This window comes from Rhincodon typus, chromosome 20, assembly GCF_021869965.1.
Source record: "Rhincodon typus isolate 14 chromosome 20, sRhiTyp1.1, whole genome shotgun sequence".
NCBI classification, from domain to species: Eukaryota; Metazoa; Chordata; class Chondrichthyes; order Orectolobiformes; family Rhincodontidae; genus Rhincodon; species Rhincodon typus.
In genome coordinates this window covers 28801404-28822641 of record NC_063351.1, presented here as the reverse complement: position 1 = coordinate 28822641, position 21238 = coordinate 28801404, and the positions used below count along the sequence as shown (strand labels likewise).

Genomic DNA, 21238 nt, shown 5'->3' with positions numbered 1-21238 from the left:
TGAGAGATTGAGTTGTTAGCAAGGAAGTATAATTAGGAGTGAGAACACAAAATGAAGGATTCAGTCATCTGTGTCCTTTTGGATAATGCTGCTGAGGACAGCCTATAGGTGAGAGATTGGATGAAGCCTTGGGCATACTTGTGGTAACAGAATGTGAGCAGGAAGAGAAAAGCCTTTGCAAATGATGGATAGGAGGAGTTAGGTTTTCGGCAGTTTAATGGGAATACAGTTAGGGAGCAAGAAGTGAATCTCATGGACAAGACTCCTTCAGAGAGGACTTTAAGGGACATGGGAAAGAAGCTGAAGAAAAATGAGATTTCCGGGAGAGCTCAGTAGACTGGTGGAAGGAAAGGGCATGATAGAGGCAGCTGACTGAGTGGTTTTGACTAGTGATACAAGTCTTGCAAGTACCTCCACACTTCGGATCAAAGCAATATAAACATGAGTTAATATTTTAAGGCACTGCTGTTACAAATGACAGTCTGGTGCTGCTATTTACATAAGCATTTAATAATTGTGAAATGAGCACTTAGAAGAGAACAAAATTAGCATTGTTGTATACTTGTTAGATATGAGAAAGGAACCATTCACAGGAGCTGACACAGCTGCTGGAACAAGTCCGTGCATGGTGGAGGATCTATCAAAAATGCTCCACTCACATTTATAAAGCACCATCTTCAAAAACACACCGTTGTGGAAATAACCAATTACACTGAGGTGAAGGTTATGACCTGAAATATTAATTCATTGCTATTTTCACAGACGTTGTCAGACCTGCCTACTTTAGATTTCCAGTATACATAGTATTTTGCTTTTGTGCTGAAATGCAGTGCACTCTTGTCTTTAGCAAGACAAAAGACAGCAGGACATTTTTAGCTGAGCAGTGCAGGAAGTGTATGGGTGTTCCTTGGCATTATCCTCTTAAGATTATTCTAAATCTATTACAAAGTTCTTGAATGATCTCTAAATTGTAATGCAGATTACAGGACAAGCTCAATATTTCCACTAAGGGCAGAATGACTTTGCCTATCCCTGAGCCAAAAGATAAATGGCATAAAAATTTAGTCACTGGTGCACTCTTGATCTTAATTTACATTTAGCAACATATAGTGCAGATGGAGGCCATTCAGCCCATTGAGAAAATAATTGACTCTCCAAAAAGCACAGCACCCAGACCCACCCTATTCCCAGCAACCCTGCATGTATCATGGCTAATCCTCCATTGAGCCACCCCACCATTACAATTGTGCAAAATTTGGTGAACAAAGTATGTTAATTGGGAAAGGAAGCTGGAATTCTGCCTAGAAATAAAATGTTATCCAATTACAGTTTGAATATTTGATTACAATAAGACATGTTTAGTGTTCAATTATGGAAACCCTCATAATCCACAACAGTGGGTGCTCCTGTGGTACAGAGATAATGTTTCACATGGCATGAGGTGTGTCATAACAACCCATTTGGCTAGGTTAAAAATGTTTTTAATAAACCCAGCCAGCCTATTGTATGGATGTAAGGAGGAATAATTGGAGGATTTCGAAACCAGTGCCAAGCTAGAGTCTGAATTGTGTAAGTGATGCTGCAACAAGTTATATAACTAATGCAATAACAAATTCTGTTTGCAATAATTCCAAATGTAAAATAGACGTAGGTTCATTATTAAAAACACATTGTAATTTGCGAGACGTGGGCATAATGCGACATTTTGAGTTAGTTCTGAATGAGACGGGTCTTCTGTAACACCTAGACATTCGTATGAAACTTAAAATTGCCCCACAGGCGATCATAGATTCTCCTTAAACAGATGTAACAGAAGACTGATCTGAAAACACCCTGTAATAAGCCTTTGATTAAAGGCAAAATATTGGCAATCCTGGAAATATGAAACCAACATGCAAATCTGTTCTGAAGGAGGTAAAACGAGGTTCAGAAATGTACAGGTTAGGGGATTGGCCATGCGAAACTTGTTTGTAGTGTTCAGGGTTGTGTAGGCTCGCCACGGGAAATGTGGGTTTATGGGATAATGTAGGGGCCGGGGTCTGGGTGGGCGTCGTTGGGGCGACGCAGACTCAATGGGCTGCATGGAGTTCCGCATTGTAGGGATTGTACGATTCTAAACTGTGGATGCTAGAGATATGAAGCAAGAATAGAAATTCCTGGAAAAACTCAGCAGGTCAGGCAGCATCTGTGTAGAGGAAAGCGGAGTTAAGATTTCGAGTTAACATGATTTTCTGAAGAAGGGTCTAGGCCCGAAACGTCAGCCTACCTGCTTCTCTGATGCTGCTTGGCCTGCTGTGTTCATCCAGCTCTACACCTTTGTTATGAGAGATAGTAGGAACTGCCGATGCTGGAGAATCAGAGATAACAAGGTACAGAGCTGGATGAACACAGCAGGCCAAGCAGCATCAAAGGAGCAGGAAAGCTGACGTTTCGGGCCTAGACCCTTCATCAGAAATGCTTTAACATTTTGGGTCGAGTGACGCTTCTTCAGAACAGACTCCCTTGTTTCTCCAGCCTTTCTGTATTTGTTATATAAGCCTTGCTCTTTGTTTTTGTTTCCGAACATGAGACATTGGGGGCGAATTGAAGAAAAATGCTGTTTTGTAAATGGTGTTAGCCCTTTGGTGCAGAATGATGGGTCCCTGCTACTTTGGAGCGATTCGGTTGAATAGAGATAGTCGAAAACTGAAGCGGTGAGAAGTAGAACCGGGCAGCACTTTGCGGCATCTGGGTGTGGAAGAGGCGGTGATCGGGGGGGCCGGACTCATCGCTCAGAGCAGACCAATGAATGCGGTTGGGAGTTGGGTCTGTTTGATTCCTTGTGCTTTTTATAAAGGAGCCGCTTCGCTGTTATGAAATTGGAAGTCTGGATAAAGGGGACGGCGCTTTGTTTTGAGCCGGAAATAACGGGAAATCACTTTTTCTTTGTATTGTTTCCAAAACTTTAGAGAAACCTTTCTCACCCCAGGTGCTATGTTTTTGAGTAGCTGTTGATTTACAAGTTTCTGGGAGAACCGGGTTAATTAAGGAGTTAGTGTAATTCTGTATGAACTTTTGCAGAGTTGCTGGAAGAAGATGCTGCTGTTGCTGTGTGCAGTGCTGGGGAGCTGTTTCCTGCTGGGGGACGGTAGGATCACCAGGCGCTCCCCGAGCTGCCCCCAGTTCTGTGATGTGTCTAGCTGCCCGGTGCTGCCCTCTGACTGCTGGTCGGGGCTGGTGCTGGACGCTTGCGGCTGCTGCCGGCTGTGCGGCGCCGCCGAGGGCGAGTCGTGCAACGGCCGCGGGGACGAGGTCAGATGCGGGGAAGGGCTGCGCTGCTCGGTGCCGCCGGCGGTCAACTCGGCCAATCGGTGGATCAAAGGCGTGTGCGTCTGTGACAACAGCGAGCCGGTGTGCGGCAGCGATGGCAGCACCTACCGCAACGTGTGTGAGCTGAAGGCGGTGAGCCGGCGGGCACAGGCACTCAACCAACCGCCCGTCATCTTCATCCAGAGAGGAGCCTGCGGACTGGGTAAGAGTGATTCTGAGATGTGTGCAATTGTGTTTCATGTTGCTTTGTCAGCACTTCTGGAAATGCCCAAGGACTGCACGTACGCATCGATAAATTTATGGACCCGTATACAAAATAGTGTCTGCATACAAGTCAATACGTCCGTATTTTTAAGCATGAGTGACTAATGCTGAAGGCAAGAACTTTCCTTTCATCATACTTTATATTTATTATGAAGTTAGTGACTGTGCATTATAATCCCAGGAACAGAAGTAGCTCATATCAACATTCTTTTGTGATTTTATGCTATCATCCATATATCTAAAATACTGCCCAACTTTGTGTCATCAGCAAATTTGGATAGATGATTTACAATGCCATTATGCAAGTTATTAATAAATAATGTTTATAATTGAGGCCCTATCATTGATCCTTGTGGTTCACAAAAAAACCCAAAGCTGCTGGAAATCAGAAACAAAAACAGAAATTGTTGGAGAAACTCGGCAGGTCTGGCAACTTCTGTGGAGAGAAAGCAGAGTTAACATTTCAGGTCCATCATGCATCAAGGAATTTGGTCCTTGTAGGACATCACTGATTGCATCCTGCCAATTTGAGTATTTGCATATTGCCAATATTTTCTGCTGCTGCCTGACACTCTTCCAGTTTAGAATCATAGTTGTAGAGTCATACTGCATGAAACAGACCCTTCGGTCCAACTAGTCTATGCCGACCATGTTCTCAAACAAAACTAGTTCCATCTGCATGTTTTGGCGCGTATCCCTCCAAACCTTTCATGTACTTTTCCAAATGCCTTTTAAATGTTGTAACTGTGCATGCATCCACTACTTTCACTGGCAGTTCATTCCACACACTAATCACTCTTTTATTTTTAAAAATGCTCCTCATATCCTTTTTTAAATCTTTCTCCTCTCAGTTTAAAAACATGCCTCATAGTTTTGAACTTCCCCACCCTAAGGAAAAAGAACCTTGCTTTTCACCTTATCTATGCCTCTCATGACTTTATAAACCTGTATAAGGTCACCCCTCAACCTCTTACACTCCAGTGAAAAAGGTCCCAGCCAATCCAGTCTGTTTTTATAACTCAAACCTTCCATTCCTGGCAATATTCTAGTAAATCTTTTCTGAACCTTCTCCAGTTTAATAATGTCCTTCCTATAACAAGGCGACCAGAACTGTGCACAGTACTCCAGAAGAGGCCTCACCAACCTCCTGTACAACCTCAGCCTTATGTCCCAACTCCTTTACCCAAAGGTCTGAGCAATTAAGACGAGTGTGCTAATTGCCACCTTAACCATCCTGTCTACCTGTGATGCAAATTTCAAAGAGTTATGTACCTGAACCTCTAGGTATTTCTGTTCTACAACACTGTCTAGGGCCCTACCATTTGCTGTATAAGTCCTGCCCTTGTTTTAGCAAAATGCGATGCCTCACTTATCCAAAATAAACTCCATGTGCGACTCCATCCAGTTGATCTGGATCTCTTTGTAATGTTATCTAATATCTTCACTGTCCTCTATCACCAACTTTGGTGTCATCCAAAATTTACTCACCATGGCTCCTTTATTCTCATCCAAATCATTTATATAAATGACAAATAGAAGTGGACCCAGGACTAGTTCCTGTGGATCACTGCTGGTCACAGGCCTGTAGTCCGAAACATAACCCTCCACCACCATCCTCTGTCTCTTATTGTAAAGCCAATTTTGTACCTTTAAAAAAAAAACCTAAAGAACTGCGGATGCTGTAAATCAGGAACAAAAACAAAGTTGCTGGAAAAGGTCAGCAGGTCTGGCAGCATCTGTGAAGAAAAAATCAGTTAACATTTCGGGTCTGGTGACCCTTCCTCAGAATTTTGTATCTAATTGGCAAGCTCGCCTTGAATCTCATGTTTACCAGCCCTATTATATGCATATATGTCTATATTTTCCAGGTGCCATACCTGATATTTTCTATACTACTTTTAGACACATTCACTGTGCTATAGTCAATTTAATGTATGTAAACTATTGTGCATCAAATCTCAATGCTCTTGAAGTATCACACTTCTTCAAATATAGTTTACTTATGGTCATTCAGTCCTTTTTTCCTCCAATAAAGTCAAATTATTCCTTGCCTCTGTGTGTGTGTAAAATGGGGGGAGATGGGGTGGGGTGGGGCCTGGGAGTGTGTTACCTCTGACTCCAGCATTGGCAGTTCTTACTATCTCTGGGTCTGGAAAAGTGATAGGATTTTAGCTGTAGAGAAAAGTTGGGCGAAGGAGGAACAAGTGGAACCAATGGCTAAGGTGCCCCACAGCAAAAGGCAAAGTGAGTTCTAATTGTAATAAGGATGGGATATATATGAAGAATAGGTGTTTAATAGCAGAAAAATGTCAGCTCAAGTGAGAGCAAATCCACGCAGACAACACATGGTGTATGGGGAGATGGAATACAGAGTTCATGGGCTGAAGTTGTCAAACTTGATGTTGTGTCCTTTGTAATGTACCGTGCCTACACAGAAAATGAGGTGCAGCTTGCATTGGGCTTCCCTGGAACATTGCATAAAACCTAGGACAGAATGTTGTATGGCAGGAAGAACATGTACTGAAATGACATGTGACCAGAAGATCAGAGTCGTTCTTACAGTCAGAGCAGAAGTGTTCTCCCAAGTGGTCACTCAGTTTGCTTTTGGTCTCGCCAATATAGAGGTGAACAGTGAATACAGTAGGCTATATTGAAAGAATTACAAATAAAATGCTGATTCACCTGGAAGGTATGTTTGCAGCCTTGGATGGTGAAGATGAAGGAGGTAAAGGCCAAATGCAATTGCACAGGAAGGTGCTATTGGAGTGGGTAGCATTGGTGAAGTGATGTTGGCATTGGAGCACTGGACCATGATGTGGAGACTACCGACCCTATGGAATGCCGCAGGTCAGAGAAAGGGAAGATATTTTTGCTGGCGTCCTGTTGGAAGTTGTGAAAATGGCAAATGTTACGGTTCTCTTTATCCCCATTTCCTACCCTACCAGCCTGACATTCAAAGGATCATTCTGGGACATTCCTCCCACCTTCACCCAGTTTCAGCAAGATGCCAACACCAAATACATCTTCCCCTCCCTTCCCCTGTCACGTTCTGCAGAAACAATTCCCTCCATTCCAGGAAAAAAACCAATGTAAGTTGGAGGAACAACAGCTCGTTTTCATTTTCAGCTTCACACTGAGCAAGCTTAAGGACTCCGCATGGAGTTTGACAACTTCAGTCCGTGAGCTCTGTTCTCCATTTTGATCCTCTTTCTTTCTCTCTCTGCACCCTCCTCCTCAACCCCATCTCCCAATACCATGTCTGCATGGGGTTGCTCTCACTCGAGCTGACCTATTTTCTGCTGTTAACACCCACTCTTCATCCATATCTCTGGCATCATTAGCACTCCCTTTGCTATGAGGCACCTTTTCTATCTGTTCCACATACCATTGTGAAACCTTATTTGTTTAAATGTTGTGCTTGTTTAATTATTAGTACAGTTGTAGAATGATTGGATATGAAACTCTTGGATATTGACACATCTCTGTAAGAAGAACTGCACTTATTTATCCGAAGTCTGGACAATGTTATGGCAGAATGGATTTACCATTGTATGTCCTGCCTAAGGGACAAGCTAGATAAGTATGGGAGAGAAAGAAACAGAAAGAGATATGCAGATAGTGTGAGATGATGGAAGGTGGGAGCAGACTCCCACTGAGTACATACAACAGCGTAGAGCTCTTGAGGTTAAATGACCTGATTAGGTAACAAGCAGAGGCTGCTGGAAAAACTTGACAGTTCTGGCATCTGTGGAAAGAGAAACTGTTAACATTTTTAATCCAGTATGGCTCTTCCTCAAAACTGAAGGGTTCAGTTTCTGCACATATGTTACATGCATAGTCTTTAAATGGTCCAAGTCCTCCAATAAAATATACACTTCACTGTTAGCTGTTCATGTGGTGTCTGCTCATTTCTGGACTGAAGTTCTTTCTCCAAGAAAATAATTCCATGGTGAGTGCTATTGCCATTGTAACCGTTTCAGATTCACTATCATTGATGGGAATAGTGATTCTCTAGGACTTACAGTCATTCTGTACTCTGTGTCATTGATGAAATCAATTCTTCCAAATCATCCATCTGTGATGAAGGAACAGCTTCTCCAGTTGTATGCACATATTTGCTTCTGTATGTCATCACATATGATCAGGGAGCCATAGTACCTCAGCAGTGGCATTGTCGTCATTATTGGATTCGAGTGAAAACTGTTGCTTGCGCTGTTCTCCATCACATGTATGATCTTGGCAGTGAGTTTGCAAGAAGGCTCATGCCCTGATGATAACTGACCTCTCTAGCAGTTGCATCAGATTATGGTTTATGATAACTTCTTCACATCCATAATAGCTTCTACTCCAGGAAATACAATGACTCACTTGTGCTGTCTGAGTTGATATCCTTCTGGACTAGTGGAAATGCCAAACAGCATACACAACGATTTGTGTCTTCCAAATGGCATCCAAAATGTAGTTTAAAAGCTGCTACTCTCATCTAGCCTCACTTGTCAGCCATTCTTCACATTGAAGGTAGCATAGACCTTGGCAAGTTGTGGCAATATTTCTTTAGTGGTTGGTTAAAATGTTTTGGTTATATGCATATTCTGTTTACCTGATTTTTTATTTCCCCACTGGTGTAGGAGTTGTCACTTTTTTGATGACTCTCTTCTTTTCCACCTCTTATGTCTTTCGGGCTGGACTTGAGGCCAGCTGGAACACACTGGCAGATCCTGGGTTGGTCTTGTATTTCATTTTAATTTAAGGTTGTATTCACCAGGAAAACAGCCAAGACCTCTCAAAATCATGGTTGCGGTCTTCAAGGATCTGTTCAGCAGTCAATAGCTGAGCAGGCTGCAAAATGATGCAAACACATCTAGGGTTACTAGTCTAAGCTTTAGACTTGCTTGAGTTAAGATGAGTGGATTTCGCTTAACGTGTGCGATCTGAAACTCCATATCTGCTTTCGTCTCATTGCATTGGGCTCTCAGATTCATTTGCCATCTTGCGATGATATTATTCCACCACACAGCCTCAAGCATGACTTAGAGGCCTTCATTTTTGAGTCACCATCTACAATGACTTTACATAGATCTGTGAAACACTCAATGTTGCTTGAAGCATGGTATCTAACTGACACAACATTCAGCTGATGCTCTCCTCCTGCAGTCATCATTCCACCAGTCACAAACCATTTATCAACTTTAGACCTGATTACATCAGTCTGTTGCCTGGTGTAGAGAGACTAGTCAGATTCATGAACTTGCACCTTCTCAGCAGTAATCTTTATAGGCTTTCTTTGCTTCTTCTAAGCTAAGCACTGGCGTGCAAAGGAATTTAACTTCTTCCAGTTAGATAACTGCTTCTCCTGTGCTAGACATGCATCCTTTTGTTTTGTGTGATGTCCTCCTCAGTTTTTACATCCTGCCCTCCAGCGTCTATCTTTCTGCAGATTTTCCTGCAAACATTTATTTCTTTGTCCTAGTATGTTTCTAGCATAATGCAGTTTTGTTGTTCTCCCATTAATGCACTGATATTGGACAATCTGAGATTCTTCATATTTTGAAATGTTTTTGAGAATATGTTTCTTCTCTCTCAGCAGATGTTCTCTCATAGAATTTCCTTGGGCAAAGGAAATCCTGCTATCTCCAAAATTCACTTTCAGTTGGCAATAGTCTCAGAATTCAGTTGGATATACCAATGTGGTCACACTAGTCTTCCTGTCCCCTTGAGCTCTTTTATTTTTAACAAAAAATGTACATATTAATATGGAGTTTGAATTGTCTTCAAACCATCTGCAGGCTGCTTTTTTCTGGTCCTCAATGAGATGTAGGCTACAATGTAACTTGTATCCCTCTTTCCCTCTCACTGATTACAGGGTTGCACCTCTTAAATACTGAGGTCTAATTAATTCTGTAGCTATTTCATAGTTTTGTCACCAAAATAAGGGGAGAAAAATCCTATCTCCTTTCAATTCTACAGTAGCAGGGAGTGGAAAATGCAAATACTTCATTTTTTTTATGCTACCTACTTTCAATAACTGCTCTCTTACAGCCCTGAAAATTCAAATATTTTGAGCTGCTCCACTCTGACACCATATTCCATGTCTTGTGCATTTAATGGCTGCCACTGATTGCATACTTTGTTATTTACAGTAAAATGGAGATTATATTGACTACAGCAAGTCCACCAGTACATAAAGGATACAATGATATTTCTCCACATAGTGATTTTCCTACTGGCCAACATCAAGAGGAGATTTTGGCTTTAAGGTTCTGTTTTTTTTTTAAAATTCACTCATGGGATGTGGGTGTCACTGGCTAGGCCAGCTTTTATTGCCCATCCCATACTTACCCTTGAGAAGGTGGTGATGAGCTGCCTTCTTGAACTGTTGCTGTGTATTTGCTATACGTAGACCCACAATGCCCTTGGAGAGGAATTCCAGCACTTATCTCCATTCCTTCAGCGTTGTGGTGTTAAATTTCCAAGTTTAGAGGGGAACTCTCAGGTGGTGGTGTTCCAATGTATCTGCTGCCCTTGTGGATGGAGTGGCCACAGGTTTGGATCGTAGAATAATTATTGTAGAAGAATCTTTAGATGGACCTTCAGCGAAACTCAAGTTGATGGCCCCTCCTACTCTGAAGGCACATTTGAATAACTTTAACATTGTTAAGTCCATATATAACATCTGTCTGGCGCGATATGAGCCTAAAAGCTCATTAACTTTGGAATAGCCCATAGAACAGAGATCTCACTGGCTTCTTTGGTCAGATGCCACCTCAAAGCATCTGGCTGCCTTCATGGTGAAGAAAAAAGCTCTATTTTTATTCACGTTTTAATAATGTGTAATCTTTTGTTGGTAATTAAATCAGTTCCCTTTGGAGTTGAATCACCCCTCATTTTCAGTGCTTATTTAGTGTTTACCCAAATACAATGTGCAAACAGAGAAATCTTGTAAATCACTTGACTTCCTCAAAATCAACTTTAGAAGTTCTGGAAATGTATCACAATGTTCTTCAGTCCTTAATTTTTCAAGGAAAAGAAAAATGATTCGAACCAGATTTGTTGGCATCATTCTGTTGTGTATTACATAGAGTAAGATCGCTAACATGCTCAACTGCGACAGCCGTTATTGAACAACTTTATATGCATTTTTCTGGCAGAGGCAGCAGTATAACAAAATATTCAGCTATTTTACAATGTGTAACAATTTCATTCTTCACGAACCAATAAATGTTGAATGGGGACTTCCTGTACTCCCCAGATGGTGAAGATGGAAGTCTACTAAGTTTATCAGAATTAGTATGATATGTATCTGGCTGAAAATTAATTGAGATTTAGACAAATAAGACATTAAACACTGAGTGAGTGGCTTCAGTTTTTAAAGCTGGCCCTTGAAGTAGTAAATTACTGAGCAGATGAACTAACACGTTTGACTGTTGCTTGCATATCTTGCAATCAACTTCATTAATTAACTTGGACAAAATACAAAATGAACTGTCATTTTGAAATTTATTTGCAATTTAAGATGGGTTTTGTGTGAGAGAAAAGTCAGAGCTACTGAAATATAAATGCTGAATGAACAGGCTATGTAAGTGTCTTGAGGTTTTGGCAACTGTTTCTAACATGTTTTGTGAGAATTATCCCTCTAGATTGAAGTAGACATTCTAATCATAGAATGGAATTTCTTGCTCTGACTGTGGCTAATTAGGCACTTAATCCAAACATTCTGGTCATGCCCCAGTCTCGAGTGTTGCTGTTAGAGGCCCAGAAGGCCCCACGTTCCCTTTAGACCTCCATCTGCTTGACCTCCTTCCATAAAGAAGAATGTCCCTGTAACCTTCGGACGTATTTTTATCAATAAGTGAATGACTCCTCCAAATAAACTACAATCCTACATGTGGACAACCTAGGTTATTTAGCAATCTGAATGACAATATGGAATTATTGAAACATTCACCTATGACCTCTTTCCAGAGGCCTCGGTCACCATTACCATTCTAATAATGTCCATGATCATCATTTTTTGGAGTTAGGCAGGTAGCTGAAGAGATAAGACCCGTTTCGATATCCTTATAAAGCCCAAGAGACTACAGTAGCTCCCATCCATTAAATACTTTGACCCACCCACCTCAATCTGATCCAAGCTTTGTGACTGCCAAGGATGCCCTATCATCTATCTTGTTGCTTAATATGTGTTAAGAAACATCAAAGCTAAGTAAAATCCTTACTGCATGCATCGACAAATATAATGTACATAACTGGCAATATATGCAAGTTAACAAAGCATGCAAAGTTATTTAATTGATTAGAAAGGTTTTTTAAAATTTGTTCTTTAGAAACCTTAGGCCTTATGTTGCAGTCTTTGTCAAAGGAATGTATTTTCAAAGGGAATCAAAACTGCTAAATTGTTGATGTGGCTATCCAAGGCCTGTCTTCACAGACATCTGATAAGCAACTATGCAAAAACACAAAAAATGCCAAACATTTAGACAAATCAATGGTATCGTGACGATCTATGGGATCATCTCTGCTCGCTATGTTCTGTAACATTGTAGGCCTGATCTAAATAAATGGCCTGTGATGTTATTGCACCTCTTCCACGGGGAAAATTATTTTACCAGTTTAAGTTAAATCAACTGCACAAACTGAGCATGATACACTAAAATAAAACTGAGAACTATAAATATTGTAGACCACTGAAGAAGGATCATTAGACTTGAAATGTTAACTCTTTTCTTTCTCTCCACAGATGCGACTAAATGTTTCTCTAGCAATTTCTGTTTTTGTGTGTTTGAGTATGATACGTGCTGACAGTTCTGATACATTGGACAATATCAGAAATATTTCATGTTCAAAATTGCAATCTACATTTTGGCAACTAGTACATATTAAATAAGGGATGCCTGAGTCTGACTTCATAGATTTGTCAAATGCTAATTGATTGCAAATTTAATTGAACAGTATTCAAATTTATCATGACTACTGACAGCTGGGACTTGATGGAAAATGGTGAAGTGGAAAGAGTATATAACAGGCATTTAAAAAAAAACTTGATCTCTGCAATGACTGGCAGAGTGCTACTTGAAGTATGTTTTGGAAGCTATTAGTTGCTGATCTGTGTCATAGTGCTGTTTAACCAAACCTCATCCTTTCTTATAAAGCCCAACAATAGGTTATGCTCCAGTACTTTCTCAGAATTTAATCTGAATGGCTATAATGTTGAGGATCGTAAGGAATCCTGTTTTACAAGATTCTTTGTTGTTTAATTTCAATGAATCATAATTTTAAGATAATATAAGTATTTAGACATGGTGAACATCTGTACTCAGCCCATAGATCATGTGGATAATACAAGTATGAGCAATGTTACAGCAAAGTTGGGGTAAATAAAAGTACATTGTCTTGACTTTTCCTTACACAATAGTAATGAATGATGAGATGTTTACCACTATTGAAAGCACCAATGACATCACTACTTCTGGATATCTCACAAGATGAAATCCAGAACCTGCGGTGCATCTTAATCAGCCCCAGAGAAATCCACACTGATAATTCTTCAGTTCTGATGCTTAAAGTAGCAGTAACTATTTGTTAGAGAATTTTGCCTCTTCGTACACATCTTGCATGGATTGATACACGCCTAGGGTTAGGACTCAATCACAGGTGCAAGTTGGCAAAGCAGGGCTAAACATAACAAAAAGTAACCCAGTCATCCAGGGTATCAGTGCTGTTTCAGGACTAAGGAGCCAGAATGGCCATAGAGAGAGGGAGGGGAAACCAGGTGTTTGCAGATGGAGAGGAGGGTTTGGCGGAGTGCTGAGTTGGTAGCAAATGTGAGAATTTGGTGGAATACTTCCTATGCCTCTCCACCTTTCCATCTCAATTTCCTCCTTGAGGACACTCCTTAAAATTGACCTCTTTGTCCAGTTTTTGGTTATCTGTCTAACTATATCCTCATGGTGTGGGGTCATTTTTGTTTTATTATTTACTTGTGAAGCAATTTACCTTGTTGTATTCCTTTAAGGAACTATATAAATATAAACTGTCGTTAACATACTCTGCAACCTCAACGTTAACTCCATTGTGATGGTTAGGTGAGTTAGAAATTCAGAAATGTGGAGCACATCACCAATCTGCTGCATTTACACGGTTGGGTTTAGTCACATGGGAGTCCTGTTGTCAACAATTAAGACACGACATTGGCATATTAATACCAAGCTGCCGTAGTGCAATTAGGAGGCTGATTTAATACAAAAGTTGCCACGTGCTGTCTAATATTATTATTGAAGTTTTTGCTTGCAGGTCAGAATGACCCAAACAGTCTTCGACATAAATATAATTTTATCGCTGACGTGGTGGAGAAGATTGCTCCTGCCGTGGTTCATATTGAACTTTTCCGCAGGTATGTAAGCCCTTCTTTGAGTTGCTTCACGCGCTTGCTTTGTAAGTCAGTTTGTCAATAACATATCTACTGAAAATGCTGATTAGAGAAGAATGTATGCTGTCATTTATTGAGAAAGCTGTCCTGCGCTAAGTTGTTTCCCTGCAGCAGAAGCTTGAAGATCTTATTTTCTAAATTATGTTGTGAATATTTACAGGTTAAATTGATATAATTGACATTGACATTGTTACAGAGACTACAAGGAGGACTGGGTGTTAGTTCTCACTTCTTAGAGGTCCTAAAATATTTGTCCAAGTCCAGATAACTATGCAGACCCATATCATCTCTCCCCAAGTTTTTTTTTCTTGTTGTGAATATGTTTTTGTATATAATGACATTACCACTACTTCATCTCCCCATCTCTGGGACCAAATGATAATCTGCTGAAAGAAAGTGGAGTCATCAACGTAATAAGCAATCCTGATTTGCTTATTCAATGGCACCTGCCAGAATCCACTACTTGCATCAAGTATCAGGCACATGCTGCTGTTGGGGTTCAACTAAACCCTTGTCAACTGTAGACATGGAAGATTTTCTTGTGACCACCTTGTTGAGCTGTGTAAGGTCAACATAAATTTAAATACTTCTGTTGGCTTGGTTATAGTAACCATGATCAAACACTCAATTGGTGTTGTGACAAGGGAAATAATGCCTTTCTTGTCATTTCTGCATGTGCTTTTCAACTTGCTTCATTGAAAAATGCAGAATCTTCTTTGGTATGTGGAGATGTAAGAGTTGAAAAATGTTCTTTGGTGTGGTGCTGTAAACAGCTCCTTTAATTCTTTAAGTCTACGGTTTTCCTGTTCAAATGAGGTCCTTTAGCTTCTGCTTTAAGTGCTATGCTTCCTGGATTGTGTAGTTGCAGTGTTGTCAGCTTAACCATCGTTCACTGCCTGATAACGCTGGACACCAGGATGAGTGTCACTGTGTAAAATTTATGAGATGACCATTGACAAAAAATGTCAGCGTGCCAAAATGTCAGGTCTGCATCATCTATTTCCAGTTGTCACACTTTTTAGGCTTTACTTTTGCTGTAGACTATTCTACCTTGTAAACTTCTTTGTGTGGCTAGGTGTTTGCTTGCTTTTCTGGAACTGTGACCTCAATGTGCACATTTTCTGAAAATGTCCTATTGTTTGACTAATGAAACATTGTGCAAATAAAAAATTAATGTGGTACCTATGAGGTTTCTATGACTCCATAGTGTCAATAAAGATTTTTAGTGTCACGTGTCTGACCCATTCACTGTACTTGTTTCCCTTGTTTGTGTTTTTTGTACCATGAGAGTTGAAGCACTGAACTGATGCCTGGGTCACCATTGATCTTCCACTCTCAGTACTTTTGTGTATTGCTTCCAGATTTCAGCTTCACTGATCATCTGAATTTTTCTAGAGTTGAGGTTTTTTTTTGGACTGTAACAAATCTGACAAACACTCAACATCAATTTCTGTGACAATTGTGTCCCTTGTGAATTCTGATGTCAAGTTGCCATTGTCTCACCTCACAAATCTGTACAGATCATGAATTAAATATAGAATACTGCAGTATTTGTAGAGTTTCCTCCTGATCCTGCCAGGGATTTTAGGCTTTACTCATGGAACTTCCAGTCTCTGTTCACTCGTCACTGAGCTCTGACTAAGGACCACTCCCACAGACCACCACCTCTCAATACAGCCTGGCTCTGCTCTGGAGTTACAAATTCTCCTGCTGCATTGTGTCTTTGACCAGGTCTGAAATATTTATGATTTAGTGGAGTATTCTTCCTCGTTGAGGATTAATATGAGGATTTCGATTTTAGGGTTGTTAAAGCTTAAGCTCTTGCTGCTGACCGTGCAGTTTGAGCAGACACCTTAAAGCTGAGTTTGAACATCTCACACTGCTGCCCACCAAATGTGGTGTATGCTATTAGATCAAATCCACACTGCAGTCTGTCTACCATATGGTATGGGCGTGCCACCTCTCTACACTGTATAAACTGCCGGTCATTGATGAAGGTTGCTGCCACCACTCTCTTTAAGTACAGGGCCTGCTTGGTCCAGTGTGGAACAGGTAGACCACTTCTAACTAGAAGAGTCTCTTGTAGTGACCAATATTTGGTTGTTGCAAGGTAGCCACTAGTGACAGGTTACACTGATGTGGTAGACATTGTTACAGAGATTTTGAGGAGGACCAGAGGTTCAGTTTCACTCCTTTTGAGACTTTAAGCTGTCCTTCCCACAAGTTTGTATGAGATTGTCATAGTATTTATCGCACCTCCTCAATATTACCCTATTAAACCTGTATATGTCATTTGGTGTATTAATAAAACCTATACTAAAGGTAAAATGAGAGAGATGGGACATCTTCGCTTCTGATTCTTAAAAAAACTTACTTGGTCAGATTCTCACCTCAGTGATCCATCCCACAATCATTCTGAATGTCAGTTTGGGTTTTTGAGGTTCTATCTACAGAAAGGTATTGTAACAAAGATCGAATTACCATAAGGAAATGTCTGCAGGTGAAATGTAGATAGAGGGACATTTTTAATATGGCTGTCATAAAAAGTCTTTGAAGCTGCATGCACGTCATTGCTATCATGTTCAAAACGTCAGAACCGACTCCGATTCCCAGTCATGTTTAACCAGATCAGCTTATTTCTCTGATTTCTTAAACGGATGGACTCAAACCTCTTGATTGCTTATAGTTTTGTTGTTTTGAAGAAATGGATAGAGGCAATGAAAAAGTAAAATATAGGCCAAAATTAGCTGCAAAACAAACTGAAACATACAGGTCAAAGACACCTCACTGGTAAAATGTACTTGTGTATCATCGAGTTTTCATTTTATTCAACCAAGCTTACTGAATCTGGTTTGAGTCCCTATACAAGTGTTTCACTCAACTGTAAATTTTCCTTCTATAACATGCTGTTGCTTGTCAAAATCCATGGAAAGGGTTTGGAAATTAAGTCAGATGTGCAGCACGCACAGAAATCGCATTCTCCAAATTAACTTTATTCATGAAACAAAAACAGAACTTGCTGAAAAATCTCAGCAGTGTGGTAGGATCTGTGAAGAAAAATTAGCGTTAACATTTCAGGTCCAATGACCCTTTTTCAGATTTCCAGCATCCGGGGTTCTTTTGTTTCTAACTTTTTTCATTTTTCTCTTTGTGAAATCTAAAAAACTGTTGAGCCAGCAGTGGATACCTTCTTTGAGGGCCACTGCTTCCCCCCCCCCCCTTCAAAAGTTATCACTTCACGTCAGCTACACCTGGATGGCCCTCACACTCCAACTAGTTAAAATTTTAAGGCCCCTGTTGATATTAGTGGGAAGCACCTCGTGAAGCAAGTACTTGGGGTGTTGGATAAATTCAAGGTGTTTTTCTACCCAATCTGTTATAATCCCAGCTAACAGTACTCATGGGCAAGATAGATTCCAACATGAAATCTGGCTTGATAGATCTTGTTAATCTTTTGAAAAAAAATGTTGTAACATCATGGTTAGTGTAACATAATCACACAAGTCAGCAGGGTTTCTTTAAGAACTGAAGAAAAGTCTATTAGAAAAGATGAAAACAAAAAGAAAATCAGGTATCTAGAGTAGAACGCAATTAAAAAGATCTTTAAAAATACAACAAAATAAAATTTTGTCTTGGTTCCAGAGGCTATCCATTACAGAAACTCAAGTCCAGACTCTGCGTATCTTAAGTTCCACTTAAATGATTCTCCCCAGTGTCTGTAATATGAATTGCAGAGTTTTAAATGAGTACTCTCAAAACTGAGATCTTAAGACAAAGACCATGAGATGTAGGAGCAGAAATAGGCCGCTTGACCCATCAAATTGTTCTGCTATTCAGTAAAATCATGGCTGATGTGATAATCCTCAATTCCACTCTCCCCCATAACCTATGATTCATTATTGATTAGAAATCTTCTATTTTAGCCTTGACTATACTTAGAGACAGCCTTATGGTAAAGAATTCCGCTGGTTGTTGACCCTCCAAGAGGGGAGATTCTTCTTTATCCTAACTGGGCAGTGCCTTACTCTGAGATTATGCCCTCTGCTCCCAGATTTGTACAAGGGAGATAAAACTATCTTCTCTTTTATTAATCTGCTGATTTCTAACCAAATAATCCTAGTTTGGAAGGTCCACAAACTGAACTTTTCTGCTGAGCTAACAGTGCTTTCCCTGACCTGTACTTTTTTTAAAAAAATGTTCTCTTTTCTCTGAGAGAAACTATACTTGCCACTGATCCTAGTCTGGTCTCCTGAAACTCCCTAAAAGCATTCAGTCTGAGCTTTTCTAAAGTACAGTTAATCCTTGATTATTCTGAATTGAAAACAAGCTAATGGTTTTGCATGTTTACCCTGCCTGTTTTAAACCACCACAATGTAAACAATTTTCCATTACCACTCCAGGGATTTGAAACCACTTGCTTTCTGACAACAAAATAAAGTCAAGTACTACTGGAGATGAAATAAAAACAGTGCTGGATAAACTCAGCAAGTCTACTAGCATCTGGGCAAGAGAAACAGAGTTAATGTTTTGAGTCCAGAACAAGAGCAAATTGCTCAATTCTGGGCTAAAACAATTAAATGTATTTTGCAGACAAATTTTTGAAGATTATACCAGGGTGAGTGTGTCACATTTAACACCACTTTTCTCAAGTTCATTGTTTACTGAAGATGTGTGTGCAGAGACTTTGCTAAGTTTTCAGTTCAAACAAAAGAAAAGGTACGGAGCGCATCCAATAGAGTTCTGTAAGTGTTTTTTTTAATTCATTTACTTTAGGGCAACTTATTCCAACCGTGAACGGTCTGTTGCGAGTGGCTCAGGCTTCATTGTCTCTGAAGATGGATTGATAGTGACTAATGCACATGTGGTTACTAACAAGCATAGAGTGAAAGTGGAGTTAAAGAATGGAGCCACATACAACGCCAAAATAAAGGATATAGATGAAAAAGCAGATCTTGCTTTAATTAAAATAGACCCTCTGGTAAGTTTTCTGTTCTGTGACGCTTTATTTAACGTACTATGTAATAATAAATATTATTTGCAATATTTTCTATATTTTTCTTTATAAAAGGCAAAAAACTAGTGTCACTCATCATCTCCTCAAATTTAGAATCTTGCCTAATTTCTAGATCATTGGTTTTATCTTCTGACTGTATCAGAAGTTCAGCATAATTCCATGGAAAGGATGTTCTGCTTTTAAAGCATGCACAACTTTTCTAAATTGCCTGTCAATAACAATATGGTGGAAATGAGAGTGTGTTGATGTGCTTAATGGACAAAAATTAATTTCTAGGAATGTGAGACACCTGGCCATGAACATCTGTTCCTCAATCTCTCCATCTCTTGTCAACAGTGAAGGTGACTCCCAACCCTAGATTGTTTCTGATACCAGCTCATTATTCCATAGCGAACAGTGTGTCCATTCTTTGCAATGAAGGGGATGATATGACAGGGCTGGAGACAGGAAATTACACAGTTGGATCCAGCTAACCTTCACCACATTTCAGTTTAGGTTCAGGAAGAGTTCTTTACCCAACATTCATATTGGCAGAGAAAATCTATCTATCCCTGGGATGTGTGCATTAATCCTAGAGACTGAGTGGCTTCTTATCATTACTGGCATGAAGGGGTTGACTTATGAGTAAGTGCTGAACTTGCTGGGCCTATACACTTTGGAGTTTAGTTGAACTTGTTGAAACACATAATATTATGAGTGAGCATGACCAGGCAATTGCCGAGATGATGTTTTCTTTCATGGAGGAACCCAGAGCTGAAGGGAACAGTTTTAAAAATGTGTTTCCCATTTAAGATGTAGATGAGGAGTTTCTTTAGAAGGTTGTCAGACTTCGGGGTTCTTATCCACAGAGAGCTTTGTCATGGAATATGTTGATGACTTGAACAGATTTTTGATTGATAAGAAATTCAAAGGTTTTATCGAGTAAGCAGGAAAATATGCAAAATAATGCACTAGCAGATTAGCCACCATTCTAATGAATGTATGAGCGGACTCCAGTTCTGTTATTTCTTATGGTTTTATAACTAAGACAGTCAGATATCTGAAGCAAAAAAAACCTATAATTTAGAAATTAAGACTGTGGTTATATAATTGACGTTTGAGACTATCACGCCACAATGAAAATTATGCTTGAGAATTTGCCTATCATATTAGAACTTTGGACTGCTTTGCAGTGTTTTAGGCTTTTTTTAGTAAAATGGAAGCCATTTACACAATGAAATATGATAGATAATCCTGTTGGCAAAACACTGTACTTTAGTAAGGAGTGTGTATTTATTTAGTTCTTACCGTATTACTGAGACACTTTGAAGCACTTTTCAGTCAAACTGCTTGCTTATAATGCAGTGAAAGTCATCAGTCATTTATTGACAGTAAGTTTCCGTAACCAGTCACTTTGTTTTGTCAGTATTAGTCATTGGAGAAATGTAACCCAGGTCAACTCCACATTCTGATGGTGTCATAAGAGCCTTAATGTATACCTGAATCATTGTAATTCAGATGGCACCTAAATTTAATAACTCCATTCAGGATAGCACCCTGACCAATGTAATTTCTCCAAATTGCTTTGATTATAAGTGACTTAAAGTATTTGCACAATTTTCAAAGTAATTTAATGATTCAACCTTCTGACTCGAGTGTGGATCGACTGTGCCAAATTGACTTGATCCTGTGTTGAGAAGTAACACAAAATTAGGTTTCAACATTGTGGGTACAGTATTTTGTAAAATTGCAATTTGATTTAAACAACCAGATTTCTGTTTGGATAACATAGATAAGCATTCCCATGAAAGTACACTGTATAAAGTCCAACTTAGCAGTCATTGTTAATTATTTTTTGTTTTTATTCCGTCCTTTTTATCATGTACCCTTTTTAACATAGAAGGAAAGGCAACTAATACATGCACTAAATTTGGGCTGCTGGCTTGGGTGGATGAATAATTGTCTTGGAAGAACCACAGTCAGCTTTCTACACAAACTGATGGGTTTTTGCAAGTCCTAAATAATTGGCTCGTTGATGAAATTCAAACTTGCATTTGCCAGCTAATTTGTTTAAAAATTTTTAAATTAAGTTGCTTACAAATATTAATTGAAATTTATTGCAACAGAAATAATTAACAATAATCTCTTGTTGATTAAGATTGCACAAAATGAGCTTTCAGGGCAGCACAAATAGTAGGAACTTAAATGTCAGAAATCCATTGACTTGTCATTTTGAAGAATACGAA

At 39.6% G+C, this 21238-nt stretch overlaps 1 protein-coding gene across 1 annotated transcript in view; it reads left to right on the top strand.

Moving 5' to 3' along the window:
* Nucleotides 1-2788: 2788 nt before the first annotated feature.
* Nucleotides 2789-21238, top strand: part of htra1b (HtrA serine peptidase 1b) — a 40758-nt gene continuing 22308 nt past the window's right edge. The window contains exons 1-3 of the mRNA XM_020531095.2: nucleotides 2789-3511; nucleotides 13864-13963; nucleotides 18773-18977. Of these exons, the coding sequence (XP_020386684.1) occupies nucleotides 3076-3511; nucleotides 13864-13963; nucleotides 18773-18977 (741 nt within the window). The 5' untranslated portion in view covers nucleotides 2789-3075. The remainder of the gene's footprint in view (nucleotides 3512-13863; nucleotides 13964-18772; nucleotides 18978-21238) is intronic.